Source organism: Sorex fumeus, unplaced genomic scaffold, assembly GCF_029834395.1.
Source record: "Sorex fumeus unplaced genomic scaffold, SorFum_2.1 ptg000072l, whole genome shotgun sequence".
Classification (NCBI taxonomy): Eukaryota; Metazoa; Chordata; class Mammalia; order Eulipotyphla; family Soricidae; genus Sorex; species Sorex fumeus.
In genome coordinates, this window is record NW_026606129.1 from 57,346,823 (window position 1) to 57,370,829 (window position 24,007).

The following is a 24,007-nucleotide window of genomic DNA, read 5'->3' on the forward strand; positions in this document are numbered from 1 at the left end:
CCAGGCATGTTCTTGAAAAAAATCTTGAACAAATGTATTTGTGAACCATTCTTTTGTAGAGCTTTTTGTTTTGGGGGTTTTTGTTTGTTTATACTACAAATGTTCTCAGGCAAGTCAGGTTAGATGTAAACTTTGTCAATATAAAAAAATTTCTTTCTTGGGGCTGGAGCAATAGCACAGCAGGTAGGACGTTTGCCTTGCACGTGGCCGACCTGAGTTCGATTCCCAGCATCCCATATTATCCCCTGAGCGCCGCCAGGAGTAATTCCTGAGTGCAGAGCCAGGAATAACCCCTGTGCGTTGCCGGGTGTGACCCAAAAACCCAAAAAGCAAAAAAAAAAAAAATTTCTTTCTTGGGGTTGGAGCGATAGCACAGCAGGTAGGGTGTTTGCTTTGCACATGACCAGCCTGTAACCCAAAAAGCAAACAAAGATAATTTATTCTTTAAATTTAAAATACAATTTTTAAGCCATGGAAGATACAGAAGGAGCACACTTTTTAAAAACATATAGTTTTTTAAAAAGGTGTATATATCATTTAAATGAAACATAATGATGGTGACAAAAATAATTTTCTTCACCTATTTTCACAGACTCTTCATTAGGTGACATTTTGATTAGCTTGATTTTTAAATTTGTTCTGTTTTTCTTTTTTTTAAATGAACTTTTAAAAAATACTAAAACTTCAACTGAATATCAGTCTAAATGAAAATAGCAAGTGTTCAAGGCACTTTTTTTGCCTCTACCTTAAGCTCAGCTCTGTTTTTGTTTTTCTTGGAGGAAAAGGTACACATTGAGCTGTGCTCCGGGATCACTCTCTAGGGGACCCCTGGCTGTGGAGACAGTAGAGAAGGTAGGGTACCTGCCATGCATGCAGTCAATCCAGATTCAATTTCCCAGGACTATTAGGTCAGCGCCAGGAGTAAGCCCTGAGCATCACCAGGGGTGGCCCAAAAATAAACAAAACAGCCAGCATAAACTTATGGTCATTATCTATGTCTAACTGTAAATATCTGGAAAGGGACCAAACTGATAGCCAGAATTCTGAGTTGCTAAGTGGGACCTGGAGGTGGATGGACAGAACCGTCAGTTCTCTCTCTCTCTCTCTCTCTCTCTCTCTCTCTCTCTCTCTCTCTCTCTCTCTGTTTAGGGTCCACATTCACTGTTGCCTGGGGGCTACTCCTGGCTCTGTGCTCAAGGATTCTACAGAGTGGTGCTAAGGATAATACTGTGCTGAGGATCAAACCCGGACCTGCCTGGTTTTGTGAGTGCGCGTGTGTGTGTGTGAAGGGAGAGTTTTCAGTGTTACTTGTGAAATTAAACATTTTTCTTCTTAAAATATTCACCTTATGTTCTATGCTAAAGTATTCCATAGTGAATTATATCTCTCATGCCATTCTGCCCTAAGTATTTCAGTATTCATTTCTACCCCAAATGATTTTCTTGAGAGCAGAGTGTTTCTACTAAAATGGTAGGTTAATATAAATCATTTCATCTTTCTCTAAAAGAATTTGGGGTCATACCTCAAGTCTTTGAGGGTTGCTCATGGTAGTGCTGGCCAGTCAGAGGAGGGGCGGGAGGTGATATGTAGTTCTGGGAATCAAATCTGGGGCTCTCATGTGAAGAGCATGAACTCTAACCCCTTAAACTATCTCCCTGGGCCCAACTCATCATTTTCAAAAATAGTAAATATGTCTCAAAGTATTATCTGAACATCAAGTATTGATAAATGATTCAAAGCCACGTTTCTGGGGCCAGAGAGATGGCGCAGTAAACTAGAGAACATGCAACGGAGGCCTGGGCTTGAATCACCACCAGGATTAAACCTGACCATCTTGCATGCACGTGCTCCAACCCATTGATTTTTCTCTTGAATGCTTTTTGTTTTTTGTGTGTCTTTTTGCTTTGGAGTCACATCCAACTATGCTCAGACCTTACTCCTGGCTCTGTGATCAGGGATCATTCCTGAAGGGCTCAGGGAACCATATGGGTTTCTGGGGAGCGAACTTGGATTGGCTGCATGCAAGGCAAGCACCCTACCCACTGTTCTAGTTCTCTAGCTCTCAATATATGCATGCTGAATCTAGAATCCTCAGACTCCCAGAGAGTCAATGGATAAATTTTGGATCATAAATGAGCATGGATAGACAACAGCATCCCTTTAGTTCACTGATCACTCAAATTTATCATTGTCTTCTAGACTGAAGGGAAGCACCAACCACAGAAGCATCTATATATTTGTGACTTCATCACCATATAAGAGCGATAGCACAGCGGGTAGGGCGTCTGCCTTGCACGCGGCCAACATGGCCGACCCGAGTTCAATTCCTCCGCCCCTCTCGGAGAGCCCGGCAAGCTACCGAGAGTATTCGATATGCCAGACACAGTAACAACAAAGTCTCCAATGGAGACGTTACTGGGCCCGCTCGAGCAAATCGACGATCAACGGGAGGGCCTTTACCTTTACCACCATATAAAGCACTATATTTTATGTCATTGTGGCTGCTGCAGGTATTTCAAAACATCTTACCAGCTCATGGAAAATATAATGGTTATTAAAATTTACTTGACCGTGGTCAGGTTTTATTACTCTGCATTAAATAAGAAGCACATATGATTTGGGGGCAAGGTTTGGGGTTCAGGATGGAAATATGAAATATGGACTCAGCACAGGAGGGAAGGGCTTGGTGTCTGAATATTAAATGTAATCAAATATTAATATTGTGAACTTTATAAAAATAAAATAAATTTTTTTAAAAAGACGCACATATAAAATTCTTACCATAAATGTGTTCATTAAATATTTTGTTAGCAGTATTTCAATAGAAGTGGAGTTTTATGGTAATTTTGTGTTTTTTTTATTTTAAGCATAGATCAACCATCTTTGGAGGCAGTGTTCAGAAGTTTCACAGATAACAAAGATTAAGAACTTCTAGAAGGCACAGTAACTGCCTTGCAAACATATGGTCATGAATTCAAATCCCCAAGTGTCCCTCATGTCCTGATGCACATGAGTACAATATTGGTTCAATATGTCCCTTTGAAGGAAGTAGTATCCTTGTATTACTATCATCCTGTTGTTCATCAGTTGACTCGAGCAGGCATCAGTAATGTCTCTATTCATCCCAGCCCTGAGATTTTAGCAGCCTCTCCTTACTTGTCTCAACAAACCATAGAGGTAAATATATATATATCTCGGAGAGCCCGGCAAGCTACCGAGAGTATCCCTCCTGCACAACAGAGCCTGGAAATCTCCCTGTGGCATATTCGATATGCCAAGAACAGTAACAATAATCGGTCTCATTCCCCTGACCCTGAAAGTGCTTCCAATATGGTAGAGTTGAAGGAAGTAGTTAAAGCAACAAATTAGATGTTGCTACATCATTCATTTTGGAGAGCCAGTTGGGAAGCTCCTTGGGATTTTCTCATCATCGTGCTTTTCAGAGGTGGCCCAAGAGAAAAAATCACCATACCATAGTCCCCACTAACTGGACTAAAGGCAAGATGGCAGGAGTCTGTCAACCAGGAGGAAAGGTGCCATCAGAGAAGGCAGACAGGAATGACCATGGACTCACACAGGTTTCTGCACGACCTGAGGCACAGATGGTTTCACAGTCAGCAGACACAGATCATAATTCCTCACACACACACACAAAAATGCTAACAGGTCAAATACAAGCATGTGCTAATGAAGACCCAATCTCAGAGACAGGCCTGGTCTCCTTGGTGATAAAGCGCATTATTAAAATCGCCTGCGTAATTCATCAAGGCCTCGTGCTGGCCAGGGCAAAGCTAATCTCCCCAGCTCGCAAGTTCCAGAACACATCAAGAGAAACAAAACCACACAACTGGTATCTTTTATAATTATCTGGACTTGGCTGAGCAGAGATAAAATAATCTCGCTGCTCTGCTGGGTCTGGTGTAACATCCTCTAGCAATGAGTAGTCATTGAGCTTCACCGAGACAGGAAAGTCTTCCCCTGCTTCTATCTCGACTCTAGGCCTCCGACAGCCACCCCACTGGGAGAGTAATCAGAGAGCACAGATGACTGAAATTTGGGGATGCATGTCATAAACCTCAAAGGAGGTTTACCAAAGATCCACCAAACCACCCATACATCCATGGCCCCAGGAGCCAGGAAGGCAGATGCTTTCATCTCCTTTCTTTCCTGCTCTGGAGACAGTGAGGGGAAGTCATGAAATCCAGCCACCTTGGGCTTGCCATGACACTAAGCTGGGATTCTGAATGAATGGCTATTTCTCTGGGCCTGAGTTTTCTCAACAGCTAGGAAGAGGGTGAGACCACCCATGGTCACAGGGACACTTAGGGGATTAAATGGATCCATTCTACCTCCAGTTTGGGTTGGCCACTTCCACAAGGAAGCCACCAGCAAGGAAGGGATGCCCTGCCTCCAGCTCTGCCACCCGTAGGCTGGCATGCCCATCATGAGACGGGCATGTGTCCCAGCAGGGAGTGCAAATGGTAGAACACATTCCCTGTATGTGGAGGCCCTGGGTTTGATTCCCACACTGCATGGCTTCTCGGCACAGGTGGGTGTGGCCCTGTCTTTCAGGCACCCTCAGGTAGGGATGTGGCCCCAAATAATTAGAAAGAGAATGAGAGAGAGAGAGAGAGAGAGAGAGAGAGAGAGAGAGAGAGAGAGAGAGAGAGAACACTAGAACACTAGCTGGGCCCTGTGGTTCAAAAGAGAGGGGCATCTGATCAGATGTTCCATATTCAACCTACAGACTTAGGAACAGGTTACAGAAAAAGCAGAGAGAAGGTCTAGAAAAACCTGAAAACAATCTCTCACTCTAGGAGTTTCCCTACCAAGCACTCAATACACTATTGACTATTTGCTTGTCACTGTCACTGTCATCCCGTTGTTCATCGATTTTCTCGAGTGGGCCCAGTAACATCTCCATTGTGACACTTGTTATTGCTTTTGGCATATCGAATACGTCACAGGTAGCTTGCCAGGCTCTGCCGTGAGGGCGTGATACTCTCAGTAGCTTGCCGGGCTCTCCGAGAGTGGCAGAGGAATCGAACTCGGGTCGCCCATGTTGTCTGCGTCCAAGGCAAATGCCCTACCGCTGTGCTATCGCTCCAGTCAATTTGCTTAAAAAATTATTTTATTCATCATGATTTACATTATTGGTACTGGCAGGGCTTTATGCATAAAACATTCCAACAGCACTTTTCCACCAGACTGTCACCTTTCCTCCACCATTGTCTCACTGTCCCCCATCCATCCTATCCCACTGCCAGAGAGTATGAACCTATCCATGGGTTTAAAATATTCACCCTCAGATGTTTGCCTTGCATGTAACATATCCAGGTTTGATGTCCAGCACCCCATATGGTCTCCCAAGCTGTGCTAGGAGCCAGGAGTGATCTTGAATGCAGAACCAGAGTAAGCCCTGAGCACGACCAGATGCAGTCCCAAAAAGAAAAAAAAAAAAAACTTACCCTCTTTAACTCAGGAATTTAATATTTTATCCCTTTAATTCTACAGATAAAAGAGATTGTACAAAGCTATTCATGGATATCCATCAGTGTTATTTATAACAGTATAAAATTGGAACTCACTGAAATATCCAATAAAGCATCGGTTAAATAAATTTGGTGCATCTGTTTGACAGAGTACAGTTATTCAAAATAATGAACGTTCTTGAAGAACGTCAGGATATGATGACATGATTTCAAAACAAGTAAAACAGAACACAAGAATAACTTTAAATGGGTTAGGATTCAAAAGTTTTTATTTGTTTTTATTTTTTTGCCTTTTTGGGGTCACACCCAGTGATGCTCAGGGGTCACTCCTGGCTCTGCACTCAGGAATTATTCCTGGCGGTGCTTGGGGGTGGGGACCATATGGGAAGCTGAGGATCAAACCCGGGTTAGCCGTATGCAAAGCAAATGCCCTACCTGCTGTGCTATCACTCCGGCCCCTGGATTCAAAAGTTTTTAAATTGTGTGCTTATGCAAACTTTAAGAACTAACTGAAAATGTATTTGCTATTTAGGGATACACAGAAAGTTTACAAGCAGGCAAGACAGCAATAATTTCTGAGGGTTGGGGAAAGCAGGGGTGTGTGCATAAACTTACCACACCGGTGGTATTCAGAGGGCCATGCTGTGTAAGGTAAGCATTTTAACCCACTTACTATCTCCTTGGTCCAGTGATAAATATTAAATTCAGCCAACAAAGAGATTTGCAAAGACCTTTGGCTTTGCAATAAAGGGCGTATTTCTTGAGTTGTTCTGGCATTTTTTTTTGTCAGGGGGAGGGGGTGTCATACCTAGCAGTGCTCAGGGCTTATTCATGGCTTATTCAGGGCTTATTCAGGTATCATTCCTGGCAGGATTCTGGGCACTATATGGGGTGCCAGACCCTAGTCAGTTGCATGCAAGGCAAACCAGTGCCCACTGTACTATCTCTCCAGTCCGTTTTTATTTTTTAAATTGGGGCCACACTCCATAAAGCCCCCTGGCTTAGGGGAGTATCCTGGTAGTGCCACATATTTCTGGCAGAGCTTAGACAGATATGAGGCAGTTCAGACTGGTGGCACTCAGGGGTCACTAGGGCCATAACTGGTGCTGCTGGGCTGGGGATGTAGGCGATGTGGGGAATGATGTTTGGCATTATACATCCCAGGCATATGATCTACCACTTGAGCGATCTCCCAATTTCTACCTGGAGTTTTGTGTTATCTATTATAACATCTTGTATGTTTGCTGGGCTGGAGTAACAGCACAGCAGTAGAGTGTTTGCCTTGCAAGCGGCCAACATGGCAGACCCAAGTTTGATTCCTCCACTCCTCTCGGAGAGCCCAGCAAGCTACCGAGAGTATCTCGCCTGCATGGCAAAGCCTGGCAAGCTACTCATGATGTATTCGATATGCCAAACACAGTAACAATTGTCACAATGGAAACGTTACTGGGCCCGCTAGAGCAAATCGATGAACAACAGGAGGGCAGTGACAGTGACAGTATTATTTCATAATGAATTTTGTGCATTTATTTGGTGGGGGGAAGGGGCACACCTGGCAGTGTTCAGGACTTACTCCTGGCTCTGCACTCAGGGATCACTCCTGCTGGTGCTCAGGGATCATATGGAGTGCCAGGGATCAAACTTGGGTTGGCTTCATGCAAGACAAACCCCACCCTACCTGCTGTACTATTGCTCCAGCCCCCTGAAACACTTTTTAAAGGAGCATGTGAATAAAGGCAGGAAGGAAATACATCAAAATATAGTTACTGCTTGGAGGTAGGACTATCATGAATCCTATTGTTCACATTTGCCTCCAAAGAACACACTTAAATAAACGTATACCATGTATTCACATGTATATTTGTGTATACATATGTATATTCCTTTTATTCTATTACACTGTTTTTATCATTTAAAAATGTTTAAACATTTTAAAACGTTTTATGTAAACCAAGACTCCTTTGCTTTCTAAGAAACGTGGTCTAAGCCTAAGTACCCAGCAGCAGGGTAACTGTACCCACATTATTCTTCTTCCCATGGCCTTTCCTAGGGCACCAGGAACTCCAGTTTGTCACCTGAGTATCCCTCATCCAGTAGAACCTAAATGAGAAAGTGCTGTGGGGGAAGCAATGTCCCTGAAACCGGCCCACTCCTATCATCTGACGTGAGAGATCTGTAGGCGGCTGCTGGGAGCATTCTCTCCTCTGCAAATTGTTCTCGAAAGTATAGGCTGCTTTCCCACCTCCTGCACCCCACCAGAACAGTTTGTGTTCTACCCTGCCAGGAAGCTGGGGGTGCAGCCAGTGGATTGCGTGAAGTGGTAAGGGGGGAAATGACGCTAATTATATCGTCAATGAGCATGGACTCTCTCTTCAGTCAGAATTTATTTTCACCAAGGACTGTGGGCGGAGGTTGGAAGAATAATTCTTTGTAAATACACCAGGGTTTCCAAAACCCTTCCAGCTTCCTTGTGAGAGGACAGCTTAGCATGGGGTCCACTGGGCCTCCACGGATCCATAGAATCACAGTATAATCTTGTAACATTTCTGGAGCCCAGATTATCACCAATGCTCCACCAAAAGGCCATGACACCCCACCCCAACATCTGAGCAGGACTATTCTGAAGAATAAACTCTTTTCTTAGCCCATCTACTTGAGTGTTTAAGTCCAAGTTCAGTGAGAGGTTGGAGAAGAGTTTAGGAGGAAATCTTCCTTCAGGCACCAATAGCAATGACCACTTGAGGCTTTAAAATAAAGTACGATGTTGGTAGGAATGTTTGGGGTTATCAGCACACAGATAGCCCTAGGGGTTCTAGAAAAAAAAAAAAACTTCAGGTAAGAGAGATAGTACAGCATGTAGGGCATTTGCCTTGTATGTCATAGATCTGGGTTTGATCCTTGGCAGAACATATGGTCCTCTGAGTGCAGAGCCAGGAGAAAGCAGTGAGTATCACCAGGTGTGGTTTCCAAAACAAAAACAAAACCAAAAAAGGGTGAATCAAGTGTTTTCATTTCCGAACTTTAACTCACACATATATTTTTTTAAGTGGGTGTATATGATAACCTCCCCCGCCCCCCATCAGTTTGCTTTGTTGGTTTGTCTTTGGTTTCGGGCCATACCTGGCAGTGCTCAGGGATTACCCCTGACTCTGTGCTCAGAGATTACTCCTGGAGGGCTCAGGGGATCATATGATGTGCCAGGGATTGAACTCAGATCTGCTGAGTGTGTGTAAACAAATACTTTACCTGCTGTAGATGCTCTATCCACAAACAAATGCTCTCCGGTTACTGGTTTGCTTCTAAAAAATTTATCAACCAATAAATATTTACCAAAAGTCCACTGTGGATGAATGCAGCAGTGAGCTGAGTCATAGTGGAAACTTGACCCTGAGTTAAGACCCCTTCTCCCCTCATTTAGCAACTTTTTTTTACAAGGCATATTATCTGGTGAATATCTTTCCACTTATTACATGGAATCAAATATCAGAGATACTAATATTTTCTCAAACTTTCACGACTTCTGGTATGAGTCATCATGGGAATCTACTTTTTATTTCAGCTACTTTCCATTAACCAAAGAAATAGGTTCAAAACAACTCTTCATGGCTGCCTGTTAGCTAATGGACTGTCATTCTACTCTGACTCTCTTTTAAAAGAAATCTGGGTAGCCAACAAAGACCACTGCTTCATTAAATTGGTTAATTTACTAGATTTAGGTTTTATTTAAATATTGGTGCCTTTATTGCAAAGTATCTCCACTTAATTCCACTCAGTCTCTACTGCTGTGGCCATGCCTGGATATGTCATATAACTTGTCACGTCTATATGATTGTCAGTAAACTTGCAAAACTGGTGGTTTATCTTTTAAAAAGTAAGCCTTTCTTGTCCTTGGGTTACTCTCATTTTTATAGCCATTATAATACTATGTGACAATATGTTAGGAAAATTCTCAGGGTCTGGAATCTGTCTACCAATATTCAGGAGAAATGTTAGTCAACTCAGAAAGGAGTTTGTTTTATCACTAAATTCCTAAGCATAAAGGTACATTTCTTTTTCATTAAAGTCTCTTTGCTATAACAAAACATGGTGTGTGTGTGTATGTTTGCATGTGTGTGTATGTTTGTGTGTGTGTGTGTGTGTGTGAGAGAGAGAGAGAGAGAGAGAGAGAGAAAGCGAGATCTATAGTTGCAGGAGAAAAGACACTGAATTATTTGGTATATAAAACTTAAATGATCTCCATGAGAAGGCATGATCATAAATGCCAAGTAACAGCAAAACTGTATCACAAAAAATAGTTGCAAACTATTTTCATAGAAGATTTTAGTGATTCCATGACAAAAAAAGCTCTCAGAGATTGTCTTTCCTTAAAACTATAGCTGTTGGGAGTGTAGTAGGGGTGGAGGTAAACAGGTAAACTTACCTTGCATCTTGCCAACCCTGACTTGAATTCCCAGCACCATATAAGGTCCTCAACATCACTAAGGGTCACTCCTGAGCACAGAGCCAAGAATACCTCTGAGCACCATTAGGTGTGACCCAATAATGAAAAACAAAAAAGTTGTAAAATGTACAATGAGGCATATTCCTAGCACTAACCTAAATAAAAAGTTTTGCCTCTTCCTCTCTGGGTTTCTATTTCTTCATCTTCAAAGTGAGATAACTTGAAAACCATAGGCAAAGTGCTCTTTATATTGTAAAACTAAATGATCCAAATCATTTGCATACAACTAAAAAACTTTCAAATACACACATACTTGTTAATAAAGGACGTTCCTGACCTTCAAATGCTTGTTGATAGAAAAGCATTCAGTAAATAAAATCCACAAACATCATATTCCTTTGTTTTTGTCTTCACCTTGGAGGAACCACTCCTGGTAGTGATTTAGGGTTGCGCCTAGGTGCTCAGTAAACCATGCAAGTGTTAGAGATCAAACCCAGGACTCCCACATAAAAGCATGCACCCTTTGAGCTATTTCTCTGGCCCCAAACATCTTTCGGTTCTGCTCCCCTGGCAACCAAGTAAATTTATCCTGCTCCATGAATTTGATGGCCTAGAGATGGGAACAAAACCCATATGGTGAAATAAAGATGGGCGAGTACATTATTAATTAGATGCCAGCTCAGGCTCATTATATTGTGCCTTTTGCGACAGAAGAAACTTTAATAATTAAACTAACCAAATGAGCACTTTCTATAATCTGTGTTCATTGCAACTTTTAGTGTTTACAATGGTTTTAGAAGACCTCAACCCCAACCATGAAAAAATAAATAAATAAAACAAAGGAGCTGAGAGCCCAGGCATAGTAAGATACTACCCAAGTGTTGTATTTACTACAGGCTGTGCCAGCACCACACCCCAGTTCTGAGTTCTGCACACAGGCTTACTTCTCATTTCATAGCAATGGTTTCAGTGCTTTCTAAAGAGGCAAAAGAACTAAGGTTAGATGGATCCACTGTGTACAAAGATGAAACCCCAAGGAGTGTAAGAAGATGAGCAGATATGGGGAAGGACTCAATTTCCTATGACCACCCGAGGCCCTAGAGAGCGAGACCCAGGGAGGTTTCCCAGTTGTGTCAGTGAGGAGACAGGAGACTTTGCCAATGAAACCTGCTGAAATGAATGATCCAAGAACATGGAGCAGAAACATGAACACTTTTTACCTCTACTATCAACAGGATTGATTACCCTCATATTAAAATATCTTATACAAAAAAATTTTTTTTCTAACAAGAAAGCTAAGCGTATAAAGCTAAACATTTCTGTACTATACCAGGAAATAGACTTGATAATTCTCGCTATTATTGTTTTGATTTTCAGAATAATTCTTTTAGACTCTTTTCTCTTATTTTGGGGATTTTTTTTTGTTTTGGGGCTATACCCAAAAGCTCAGAGCTTACTCATGGCTTTGCTCTCGGGCATCACTCCTGGCAGGACTCAGAGGACCATATGTGGTGCCAGGGATTGAACCCAGGTGGACCACATGCAAGGCAAGCACTTTACCCACTGTACTATCTCTCAGGCCTCTTATTTCTTTTTCTTTTTTAAATCCCTTTTCCTTTTTCAGAATACATTTAGTAGCATTCTGGAGTTACTTCAAGCTCAGTGCTCCAAGGTCACTCCTGGCAGTGCTCAAGAATCATATGCTGCCAGAACCTTGGCCTCACACATGCAAGCAAGGGTGACTGATTAAATGTTTTCAAAACTAATTTCCATATTTCCATATAACAAAACCAAAGTGAGTAAAGGTGCCACACAAAGGCTAAACAGACTCATTTTTCATTTTTTTTACCTGTTCAATACAAAGTCATTCAAACCATCAAGTTGTTGGGCCTGGCTGTTGATGAGGGGTGGAAGGCACCTGACAACCTGAGTCAGGCCAACTTGCTAACTTCTCCCAAAGGGTAGTAAACATTCAGACCTCTGGTCCACCTTCTAGAACCAGCCCCCAAACAGCACAGCAGCATTTACCCAGGTTCTCTCCAGATGCAGAGTCCATCATTCATTTTGAAAGAGAAAAGACTTAAAAGACTTAAGACTTAGCTTTCTTTAGTACAATGAAACACATTTTCTGTGGGGTTCTAAGACTTCTCTTGGGTCACAGCTTCCAAATCTGGAGCCTCCTTTAAGCACCCAGCCTGGTAACCCCTCAGCAGTGAGTACATACTCCTGGGGAAGGACCATACTTACACTTATGTCGAGACTACAGAGACTGACAGCATCTTCATCCTGGGTGCTCTGCTTCCTTTTTCGCTGCAAAACAAGAAATGAAACAAAGATTATCACTACAACCGAAGAAACTTAAATTTTCTGTGAGCTTATGACGAAGAAGTCTGCCAGGTTAGATATGAAAAAAATACATTTTATTCTTTAGAAAAATAACTCCATCTATAAACAGTACGAAACTCACTGAAGATAAATCAGCCTTTCTTTGGCATCCCCAGCTTAATCAATGAAACAAGTACTGTTTCTTCTTCTTCCTTTTCTTTTTTTTTTGTTTGTTTTTGAGCCACATCCAGCAGTACTCAGAGTTTAATTCTGGCTCTGTGCTCAGATATCATTCCTGAAAAGACTTAGGTGCCAGGGATTGAAACCAGATAAACATATGTAAGGCAAATGCCTTACCTGCTGTATTATTTATCCCAATATTTCTTGAGTTCTTAATTTGAATTCTTAGTTTGTCAATGGCTGTCTCCTGATTCTACTTGGGAAGAAAATGTTGTTTAAGAATAAATAAACTGGGCTGGAGTGATAGTACAGCAGGTAGGGCGTTTGCCTTGCACTTGGCTGACCCGGGTTTGATTTCCAGTATCCCATATGGTTCCCTGAGTACCACCAGGAGTAATTCCTTAATGCAAAGTCAGGAGTAACGCCTGTGCATCACCGGGTGTGACCCAAAAAGCCGAATAAATAAATAAATAAACAAATAAATAAACTAGCAAAGACAGCCCGTAATAATTGCAATGAAGTTACATGGGGTCCAAGACATCTGAGCTCTTTCTTCCACCCCACAAAGCTCAGTATGTGGGATAGAGAGCGCTGGAAGTACAGGGAAGGAATTAGTTTGGTCTCCATGGGGTTGAAGAGGTTTAACTAGAGTAGGAGACACCTGAATTGGCCTGAACAATGGACAAGAGTTTGCCAGACAAAGATGGGGCAGGAACTGGATCCTTTTATTTCATAGCCAGTTACTTAGATCCTCAGAATCCCCCAAAAAGAATGTGGTTCTATCCAGAATATCAGAGTTCTCCATGAGATGTATTATTCCACCTGAGGAATGGGATGATTTAGGGGTCCGATACCAGAAGCCAGCCCGAGGGATATTAAATCAGCTGCTTTAAGATGATATCCAGAATGTGCATGAACCAGCTTGCTAAGTTATCAGTAGGGATTCTGAACACTATATCAAGGGGCTTTACAGAGGAGACGTGAGGAGATGCTGGCAGCAATGCCACACACACTTGCCACTTCTGAGGCCGCTTCATGTTTGTCCGGACCTGACCCTTGCTGACTCATCTTCCTGCTACAAGTTACGGCGGCACTTTGTAGTCAGGGAAGCCAATTCATCCGCTTATCTTCACACGCTGACGTTTTTTAGGCCAGTGAAGATGATTCCCATTTTGTGGATAAATAAACTGAAGTCAGGAAAGATAAGCAACTGGCTCAAAGTTACAGAGTTACCATGCAGCACTGAATTCAGGGCTCTAATTGCTAGGGAAACCCCCTTCCCTATCATCATTAAGAGATTGTTTGACAAATCAGCTCTGATTCATTTGTCATCTAAATGGCTTGGTGGCACATCTTCCTGGCACACTGGATTGCAAAGAACAAACAGCCCAGTAAATAGGAGACTGCTTGGCTCAGCCACATGTGCCAGGCAGAAGGATAAGAACTGCTGCCTGGGTACCCTATTGGCTCTGAGAACCCCACTTTTCCTGAGTTGGGCTGCACTTGTCTTGAGAGGCTCTAGTATTAGATGTGGGATCCTGGGAACTGCTACAAGAGGGGCTGAGGCTCTGGACTGGGACTCTGAGATGTCATCTGTGATGTGGCTGCCATCATATAGCATCCTGACTGCAAGGTACACCATGTTTACTGACATGACCATAGTACCTGCTACCCTCAGACATACACTGGTGGAGGAAGGCTCTGACAAGGAGAAGTACAACTTTTGCAAACATAGTGATACAGTCACTCCACCTAGCATGAAACCCTGCCTCTCAAGCACCCCTAACTCCAAACACTTCTACCAGCCCTAGGTGCCTAAGCCGGAAGGTTAAAAAGCCCTCTCAAGAGGCCAGAGAGTTAGGAGTTGAGGGACATGTCTTGCACACAGAAGACCTGCTTCAATCCATGGTGTAGCCTATGCTGCTCCAATAACACTCTCAGGAGTGATCTCTGAGCACTGTCCATGAAGCTCAAACCATCCACACACACAAAAATGAGGCCTTTTAAATTAATCCACAGTCAATTAATTACTCTGGGATGAAATGATGTCCTAAGAAACCCAAAGTTCTTTGGGGAGTGCAGGGCCCAACCTCAGTGGTGCTTAGAGATCACTCCTGGTAATGTTTGGGAGATTGAATCAGGGTCAGCTGTATGCAAGACAAGGACTGTGACCTTTGTTCTTTCTCTCTGATCCTTGAAACCTTTATCTTTAAGGGGCAGAGAAACAGTTCAAGTGACAGACCTCATGCCTAGCATGAGCAAGTCTCCAAGTTAGATGCTAGCATTGTATGGCCTCAGAGTACCACCAGGCGTGGCCACAGAAAGGGCATAGGGAAGAGGGAGAATAAAAAACTGAAATTTTATTTTTACAAAATAAGAGCTATATGAATTAGCAAGGTGAATTTTCTATTCTTATTACACAACACAGTGACTGATCGCTGTTAGAAGGACTGAAGGAGCATGCAGATTAAACTCTGGGTGTGAAGCAAACATTTCACAATGTGTGGCTCAGTCATTTGTTCATTTGCTCTACGTTCACTGAGTGCTATGGGTAAAGCCTACATTTGGGTCTGGAACTCAGCAGTGAATAGGCAGGCATAGTTCCTGTTCGCTGACTGGGAGCAAGAAAGAAAAGAAAAACAGATGTGGTCTCTTCTCTGAACAGATCACAGAAGGAATAGAGGGGACAGATACGGTGAGGGGAGGCAGCATTTGAGAAAGCTGAATTTATTTAATCTTTCACTTCCAGCTATTGGCTGGCAACCTCATGAAACACGAGGCCATTGAGGCAGGGCTGGTCTTTCACCGTCACATTCCCAGAACTTGGTGCAGAACCTGGTGCATAAGCAATTCCCCCCAGGATAGTAGGCCTGGAATCTCTTCTGAATGCCAACAGAGACAGGGACAGGCGCAGGAAGCCAAATGGGCACTGACCTGGCCAGCCTGACCAAGCCAGGTGAGGATAGGCTTGCAGGTGAGAGCTGCCAGTCATGTGCTGGCTGTCCTGCCCAGGAATGCTGAATTCCACTAGCAATGGGGAACAGGCTCAAGCCAATGCTCTACAGCAGAATGGGTTTCAAGCTTCTTGATGGTTGCCCCCTTCAACCTTCCTTCCTTCCTGTGGTCCCTCATAAATGTGATTTCACCTGTGGCTCCCTTGAAACACTCTGGGGGCCAAGAGGGACATCTGACACCCACTCCTCCCACCTTGCATTAAAAATACTAATCTAAAAAACAATTCATGGAAGAAATCACCAATGAGGAAGGTGAGGCTGGAGACGAGGGCAACGAACATCTCCAAAATCTCCGAAAGTGAAGACGTGGCAGAGAGCCATCACTCTGAACTTCACCAAAGTGTTTAATGTGGGACAACAATCAAACTGATAATCACAGCAACTTTAACAACAGTTCAATCACAGTGCTAAACTCTTAAACACCTTACCTCCTTTGATCCTCATGACCAGGCCATGAGGAAGTAGGAACGAGAACGATCTCCATTTGATGAGGATATGAAGCCTCAGGGTTTTGCCCTTTTTTTTTTCCTTTTTGGGTCACATCTGGCGATGCACGAGGTTACTCCTGGCTCTGCACTCAGGAATTACTCCTGGCGGTGCTCGGGGGATCATATGGGATGCTGGGAATTGAACCCAGGTCGGCCGTGTGCAAGGCAAGTGCCCTACCCACTGTGCTATTGCTCTAGCCCTCTTGCCCTTCTTTTTTTGTCATTGGCAGAGCTTAAATTGTAATAAAGTCTGTCTGGTCCCAAATCACTTGTTTTATTAGTGTGTGATCCTGTCACAGAGTCTGGGAGGTCAAACCAGACTGAGGAAAAAGGCTAAGAAAGTGTTGAGAATGAAGAATTTGGAAGGAAGAAACTTTCATCACTTTGACTATACCAGAGGACTGGTCTTGAGGAGCACACACTGTGCTAACATTTTAGGGCCCTTTCTAGTTTCACGTGATCACTGCCTGCTATCAGGTTTGCTGGGGAATGGGCCATGTCACTGACATTTTGCTTTCTCTAGACATCAGAAACCAGAGACTAGTAACCTGGGGGGAGTTCTTAGGCGGGAAGGATACCATGTGAATTATCTGCATTGATTGTCAGCTAGGCTGAGAAGCCATGGACTCATCCTGCCATTCTTGTTAAATTTATTGAAATGCCCAGTCACTTCCCTTTCAGCCATAAATACAAAGCACCTTGGGTGCGCTCAGTAACTGTGCTGTGGTCTGCCTCTGATTTGATTACTCTGAACCCCAGTGGCCTGTGTTGAGGTCAATAAATAATTTTTGAATGAGTGACTGAAAGAATGAATAAAGGAGGCCAGTGTTGTTGAGGCGACACCCTTTCCTTCCACAAACCACCTGGCTGCCAAGATTAAATCAAAACCTCAACAGCAAAGGTTACTGAAGGTTGGAATTCTTCAACTTCCTACGTCCTTGGAAACTCAAAGTCTGCACATTCAACCTATGATTCTTGCTTTTCAAATTAGAGGTCATTTCCCAACCAGAGGGGGCATTTATTTTCCTCAAAGTACAGACATATGAAAGAAAATTTCAGCGGTGTAGACAACGGTCCAAGTGGTACGTTAGTGACTTCTGCTTCTTTAAGGAAAACATCAGACACCTTCGAGCATAAGGATTCCCATGATCAGGCATCCTCTGTACAGTGCCCTGAGCAACACTATCTCTGTGCTTCAGGAACAAGGGGGTTACAAGACTGCAATGCCTCCAATGAAAGGAATGAGCCACCTGGATCAAACCAAGAATGAAGTGAATGGGAACGTCGCTCTGTCTGAACACCTAGTGCCTGGCTAGAGCAGAGGAGAATTTGTGAAACATGGGGCCTGAGTATTCTATCTGCAGGTTACTCATTGGATGGAGACACATTATGAGTGTTTAAGTGCTAAGAAAACCCTCTTAAGCGCTTATTATTCCGAAAACAACCAGGAAGTACCTTTGTAAGTTTGCAAGCATTACCCTTTGTATATTTGAATATACATGGATGATTGTGTATCACCTGGATCTGGTAAACTGAGTCTCATAAATGAATACATCTTCCTTCTCTCTCCACCTTCACTGTATGCGGAAAGTCTTCACTGTCTGCTGTCTAACCTCCCTTCACAAATCATCTTTGCCTCCTGGGTCACACTTGGGTTCTCTCCTTCCAGGTTTGTCTGCCTCTGATGGAGCAAGGTAGACATCTAAATTTCATCAGTAAATGATCCATGAGACACTATGATTGCTGTTGTTGTTCTGTTCTACTATTGTTCTTTGTGACTTCCCTCTATCCTTAGTTGATGGACTTTTTAGAAGCCCTGGTTCAAGCCTGAATATATAAGCCCAGGTTTTATTCTCTCTAGAGAGGATAAAGCATTTTTTTCTCTATAAATACCAGGTATTAGGTACCAGGCATTAGGTGCCTTTAGGACTTTGGGTTCTGGAATCAAGATGTCTTCCAATAAACAAGTGAGGGAAGTAGATGCAAAAACTGGCTATTTGCTCAAGTACCATGCTCTACTCACAATTTAAGGGATTTTTTTAATTTAAGCTTTGCCTCAGCCACACTTACGCATTTGATCTATTTTAATGAGGAACACATTGAAGTATTGGAAGGTTTCAGCAACTTGCTTAAAGTTACAGAATTAACGCAAGAGAGGGATTTTTTTTTGGCTAGACTCTCAAACCACTGATCTTTTAACCATACAATATTATTTCTCTTTTATATGCACACTTAAGTTCATTGTATCTCTGAGTACAATAGCTAGGATATGAAAGCAACCCAAATATCTAACCACAGATAAAGGAAAAAAGAAGTTGTGGTACATATACACAATGGAATACTTTGCAGCCACTAGAAAAATTAAAGCCCTGCAATTCGTGGCAACTTGGATGGAATTAGATGGTCTCATGCTAAGCAAACAAGCCAGAGGCAGAGAGCAAACACAAGATGATCCCACTCATCTGTGGTATGCAGAGGAACAAATTAATGATATGAACAATATCAATTTATAGTAAATTCTGGACATTCGATTACACAGCTGAGTGCCAGGTTGAGCTATTGTGAGGGAAAAGCAGGAGACTGACTGGAAGTAACATGGGAACATAGGTGGGGGATCTGGAGCACATGGGTATGGTTAGAAGAGTTAACAGTATATGCCAAAGCCATAACTGTCAATCAACAAATAGTGGGCGGGGGGAGGGTTTAGAGAAGCAGGAAAGTTGCACCAGGGATCACAAAGGCACAGGTACGGAAGGTCATGAACACTTCAGTCATGAGAATGTACAGTAACTTTGCACACCAATACCATAAACTTAAACACTATTGTAACCCTATTGCCTAAACTATAATTTTAAAAGATTAAAAATTTATATGTTCCACATGAAAAATATAATCTCTTTATAAACTGATTAATATATATTTAAATATATTAAAATGACAAAATTATTATTATTTTAAAAATTTTTTATTAGTGAAACACCATGAGGTACAGTTGTAGACTTACAAATTTTTGTGCTTGGGTTTCAGTTATACAATGATCAAGTACCCATCCCGCCACCAGTGCCCATTCTCCACCACCACTGAAAATGACAAAATTATTTTAAATGTGTTTCACATGAATATACAAAGGCTCATAAGGTACTTACCTACATACCTCAAGAAAATTAACAGCATAAATGAGAGACTTAAGCTCTTTTACTACTTAGAGTGTAACCCTGTAAGTTACACTCACACAAATGTTATTGAGGATCGATCTACTGTGAACCAAGAAGATTCCAGGTGTGTAGGATGTGTGTGTGGCCACGTGTGTGTGTGTGTGTGTGTGTGTGTGTGTGTAAAACACTTCTATTGTCTTAATTTCTCCAGCATATCACTATCTCAAGGATAAAGAAAAAAAACTTAGAACAGGGTCAGGCATATGGTAAGAGATTTCTAAAATGATAATTAATAGGCTGGGGAGCATGTGGAGGCCTCGAGTTCAATCACTGATGTTGCATGACTCCCCCTCTCCCATGAAAGTGGACACCAGGCCTCCCCCCACCCCAGTATTGCTTGGGAGGAGTTCTCCCCAGTTATTTCTCATTTGTGGGGCCACACTTGGCAAAGTTCAGAGGAACAGACAATGCTGGGGATCAAATCCAGCCTCCTGCATGAAAAGCATGCATGCATGTTCAGCCTGTTGAACAACTCTTTGGGCTCAAAAAAATATTTTTAATGAAAAAGTCCATAATTATTGCTAGTTGGTTATTACCACAATCACTGTTACTATGATTATCACTGCTGCTTTGTTCCTGTTCCGCCTTAAGAAGCAGGCAGAGCGGATGAGGGCTGAGGGCTAGTACAGGATGACGGCTCCGAAGCCTGGTGTGCAGCCTGGCCATTTCTAAGTATCCTCATCATGCAGAGCTGTAAGAGGCTGTTCTCTGGATACCGCCGGTCACATTTGCAGTGTGTCAACTCCTACTTCTTACACAGAGACAGGGAAAATGCAAGGTCTGTCTGACTTAATTATCGATGGCTGAGATTGAATTGATTTTAATGTTGGAACAGCCCTGTTATTTAATCAACTGGGCTTTTCGATTTAATAACCAAGTGGGCAGAACAGCAAAAACGCACTGATGGAGAGAGTGCAGTTCCCGTTCTGACAGCAAACGGCCCCTGATTAGTCATTCGTAATTATTAAATTCAAACCAGACCCCAAATCTTTTTTTTATTTATCTTCTTGCAGGCAAACTGCTTTGGTGGTTTCAGAGGCTTTGATGCCTGGTCTTTCATCTACACCTTTTTTCTCGGGTGAGATTAGCACCAGGATTGCCCTCAGCTGCAACGTGACTCACTGAAGTCACATTTCAGCAAGGAGAGGGCCCACATTTCGTTTCTCTCCAGCCTGAAGCTCCAGGGGTAAGCAAAAGAGAGATTCTTTGTTTTTAAAATACACTGTTGTTGTTTTTTATTTTCCTTATTTTTCAGACATCCTCCCTTCCCCAGCCACCTGGATCTGGGTTCCTGGTCCATAAAAGGGAGGTGCTAAGGCTACAGTGAGAGGCAGATCAATGGGGTTTATAAAGGGTTCAGCAGAATGCCTGGCACACAGTATGTGATTCAATGCTCCTTATCACTTGTTAGAAGCTGCAAGAACACCAATAAGGGAAAGACAAAACAAAACAGCACTGGGAAAATAAATCAAATCTATACCATCTACCAGGGACAAAAACCACTTATCAATTTCAGTTACAAAATTCCCAACACTTAGTTTGTTCAGAAGCAGAAATGAGATAGCTTTGGCAAAGGAACAGGCTTTCTCTTCAGTAGGAAGGAAAAGATGCTGCATCAGGCAAGAGGTCCACAGGGGTCCTCAGCACTGGGGCCTCCAAGCAGCAGCTGGAGTCACTGACAGTTACCCCCAAATAGTAGGGTCCAGAGGAGTAAGAAAGAAAACAAAAATGGCTGGGAAGCAAGATATTTTCAGGAAAACTGTTCCAGAAAAGTCACACTGTTGACTCTTCTAGCCATCACCCAATAGAAGGTGTGAAAGGGGATTCATAGTCACAAAGATTTTTCAAGAATGAGATGAGACAGGAAAAAGAAAATCAAACTAGGCAGTACACTCTTCTGACTTTCTAGTGATTACTACAACTGTGGCTTTTCTTTTGGATCTCAGGTGCACTGAACTGAATTAATCACCAACCTTGGTTCGTAACACACCATTATCACTAGGATTTCTCTGGCCCTCTTGTATTTGTTTATTCACTTATTTTTAATAGCATAAGGAGCTTCCACTTTTTATAATTTTTCCCATAGGTTGTTTGGAATAAGTTTTAACAAAAGCATAAGGCAGAGGGTTTAGCAAATGTTCAAATAAAAACCCTATTCCTAGTAAATTACTCCAAGGGGCCAATCATTTTAGATGTTTTACCTGCACAATTCTGATCTGCAGGTGCATGTTTGTCCGTTGCTGTACAGGGAGCCTAACCTCCCAAGGAGAGTTCTCTGTCCTTCCCTCATATTTGGCTGTGTACCTACCTTGTCCTATCTAGAAAGACCTCACTGCTGGGAATGCCTTATCAGTCACAGCACCCCAGACTTTCCTGTGCGGTCTCTGAAACTGGACCAGGCAGGCGTTTGAGCAGAGAGAGAACAAGGCTTCCCTTCAGCCTCTGGTCTCTGGACCCGCTCCTCCTGGGAGGGGTGGGGTGACAAATGGGGGGAGGCGATGAGTCACACCAAGCAGGTGTGGTACATGTGGGTAAGTGGTAGCACCTGCTAAGCCTTTCCTGACAACTCACCAGAACACTCCTTTCAGAGTCCCTGGAAGAATCATTCACCTATTTCCTACTAGACCATAAACCCCAATCTGAGAAGCTTCTTCTTTTTTTTTTTGGCTTTTTGTGTCACACCCAGCAATGCACAGGGGTTACTCCTGACTCGTGTGCTCAGGAATTACTCCTGGTGGTGATCGGGGACCATATGGGATACTGGGAATTGAACCTGGGTTGGCCACGTGCAAGGCAAATGCCCTACCACTGTACTATTGCTCCAGCCCCAAGAAGATTCATTTCTTTAAAGGACATTCTGGCTGTTAAGCCTTCCCCTCCCTTTTCTGGGAGCAAAACCATTGTTGAGTGAAACTCCATACATGCTGGGTGCTTTCCATATCTTCCACCCAGTCATGACCGGCCTACAGAGAGAAGTTATCCTCAAAGAGCCTGAGACTTGAGGAGCTGAAGTGACTTGATTCAAGCTGCTCTGTGGGCTGATGGACAAACTCAGCATTTCCTATCAGCGTTTTTTTTTTTCTTTCAGCTCTCCACAGGTCTGTTATGCTGAGAGTTTAGTGCCACAGAAGCAGTACTCAATCCATGTGCGGCTTCAGTGGGAAGTAAATATACCAGCAGTCTAGAGCTGGAGGACATACCAGTGCGGGGAGGGGGACTCTTATGTCTTGCTTGAACATAGGAATCACCTGGGATGTTCAGGCGCCCAAGCTGCCTAGCTCCCACAGTCAGGGATTCTGAACAAGCTTGTGGAACCCCCAAAAGATTTTACAGTTCAGTCAAGTGACACAGAAAGATCCAGCAGGACTGAGGCTCCCCATTGACAGTAGAGCTGAGGTGCTCATGGCCACAATCTATACTGAGTGCCTTCTCCTCCCTGTCTCCCTCCCTGCTTCCTCACTGGTGCTTCTGGGGGGCACCTCCCAAAGATCCAGGGCAAGTAGCAGCAAAGGGTCAAAGGTAACACAGTGGGTAGATTGATTCACAGAAGTTTGTGTGTGTGTGTGTGTGTGTGTGTGTGTGTGTGTGTGTGTGTGTGTGCAGCACTGAGGACTTGAGGAGAGGAAGGTGGGCACCCCAGTGATGAGTGTTGGAATTATGTACATGTGAAAACATGGACTGTACTGCAAACCACACAACCTCAATCAATAAAAAAAATAATAAACTATTTTCATGTGTACTGGGCTGGAGCAATAGCACAACCCGGGTTTGATTTCTCCATCCCTATCAGAGAGCCCGGCAAGCTACAGAGAGTATCCCACCCGCAAGGCAGAGTCTGGCAAGCTCCCTGTGGTGTACTAGATATGCCAAAAACAGTAACAAGTCTCACAATGGACACGTTACTGGTGCCTGCTCAAGCAAATCAATGAACAACAGGAGAACTGTGCTACAGTGCCACATTTGTACTGGGTTTGGCTCCTGGAAGACTGAACTAAGATGAGCTAAATATGACTGTACTTCTAAGCTAGAAATGTACTAGATGAAGTCACAGAAGAGACACAAAGCACCTGATCCACTTTATGGGAAGCCAGAGGAGCCATTAATAGAATATTTAAACAAGAGGAGAATGTCAATTCATAGGCATCTGTAAAGGTATGGCTGGGGAGAAATTTAGAGACAAATGACTTTTGTATTGCACATTGCTCATCCCCCTAAAGGCACACCAGGGGTTGACTCCACTTCTTCAGCCAGATGCTGGGAAGTGTCCAGAAGACCTGACAGAGCAACGACTCTGGGTTTTGGTCCATCCATGATGCTCCTCTACAGGAAGAAATCCCATTAAGCGTCTCTAAAGAGACTTTCCTCATTTGGTTACTAATCCGAGGTCAAATCAGAGTACAAATCTTCATGCTAACAAGCCCAGTTCCATTTGCACACCGTTACTTATTTTCTATCTCTGTCTACCAGATGAGGTTCATTCTTACACGCTGTGATTAGAACCATAGGTTTTTAATTAAGATAAGAATAACCCAAATAAAGATGAAAAGAGTTGAGGATTCAGTTCAGCAGCAGAGCACTTGCCTTGCATGTATAAGACCATGGGTTAAATCCTCTGCATTGTGTGTGTGTATTAAATATTCCAAATAAAGTTTGAATTACAATCTTGTTTGACTATTTTTTATGGTGATGCTTGGGGTTCATTTTTGGCTTTGCACTCAGAAATTACTTCTAGCGATGCTCATACTGGAGGTTGAAATTGGGTGGGCTGCATGCAAGGCAAATGCCCTACCCACTCCAGCCCCTGAATTACAGTCTTAAGTTGGAAATCTGACATGAGTCTTTTGGTCTCTAT

At 43.0% G+C, this 24,007-nt stretch overlaps 1 protein-coding gene across 2 annotated transcripts in view; it reads right to left on the reverse strand.

The window, feature by feature from the left end:
- Positions 1-24,007, reverse strand: part of ARHGEF3 (Rho guanine nucleotide exchange factor 3) — a 345,442-nt gene that overhangs the window by 149,813 nt on the left and 171,622 nt on the right. For both annotated transcript variants that reach the window (XM_056129189.1, XM_056129190.1), the window contains one exon: positions 12,181-12,243. In XM_056129189.1, the coding sequence (XP_055985164.1) occupies positions 12,181-12,243 (63 nt within the window). The remainder of the gene's footprint in view (positions 1-12,180; positions 12,244-24,007) is intronic.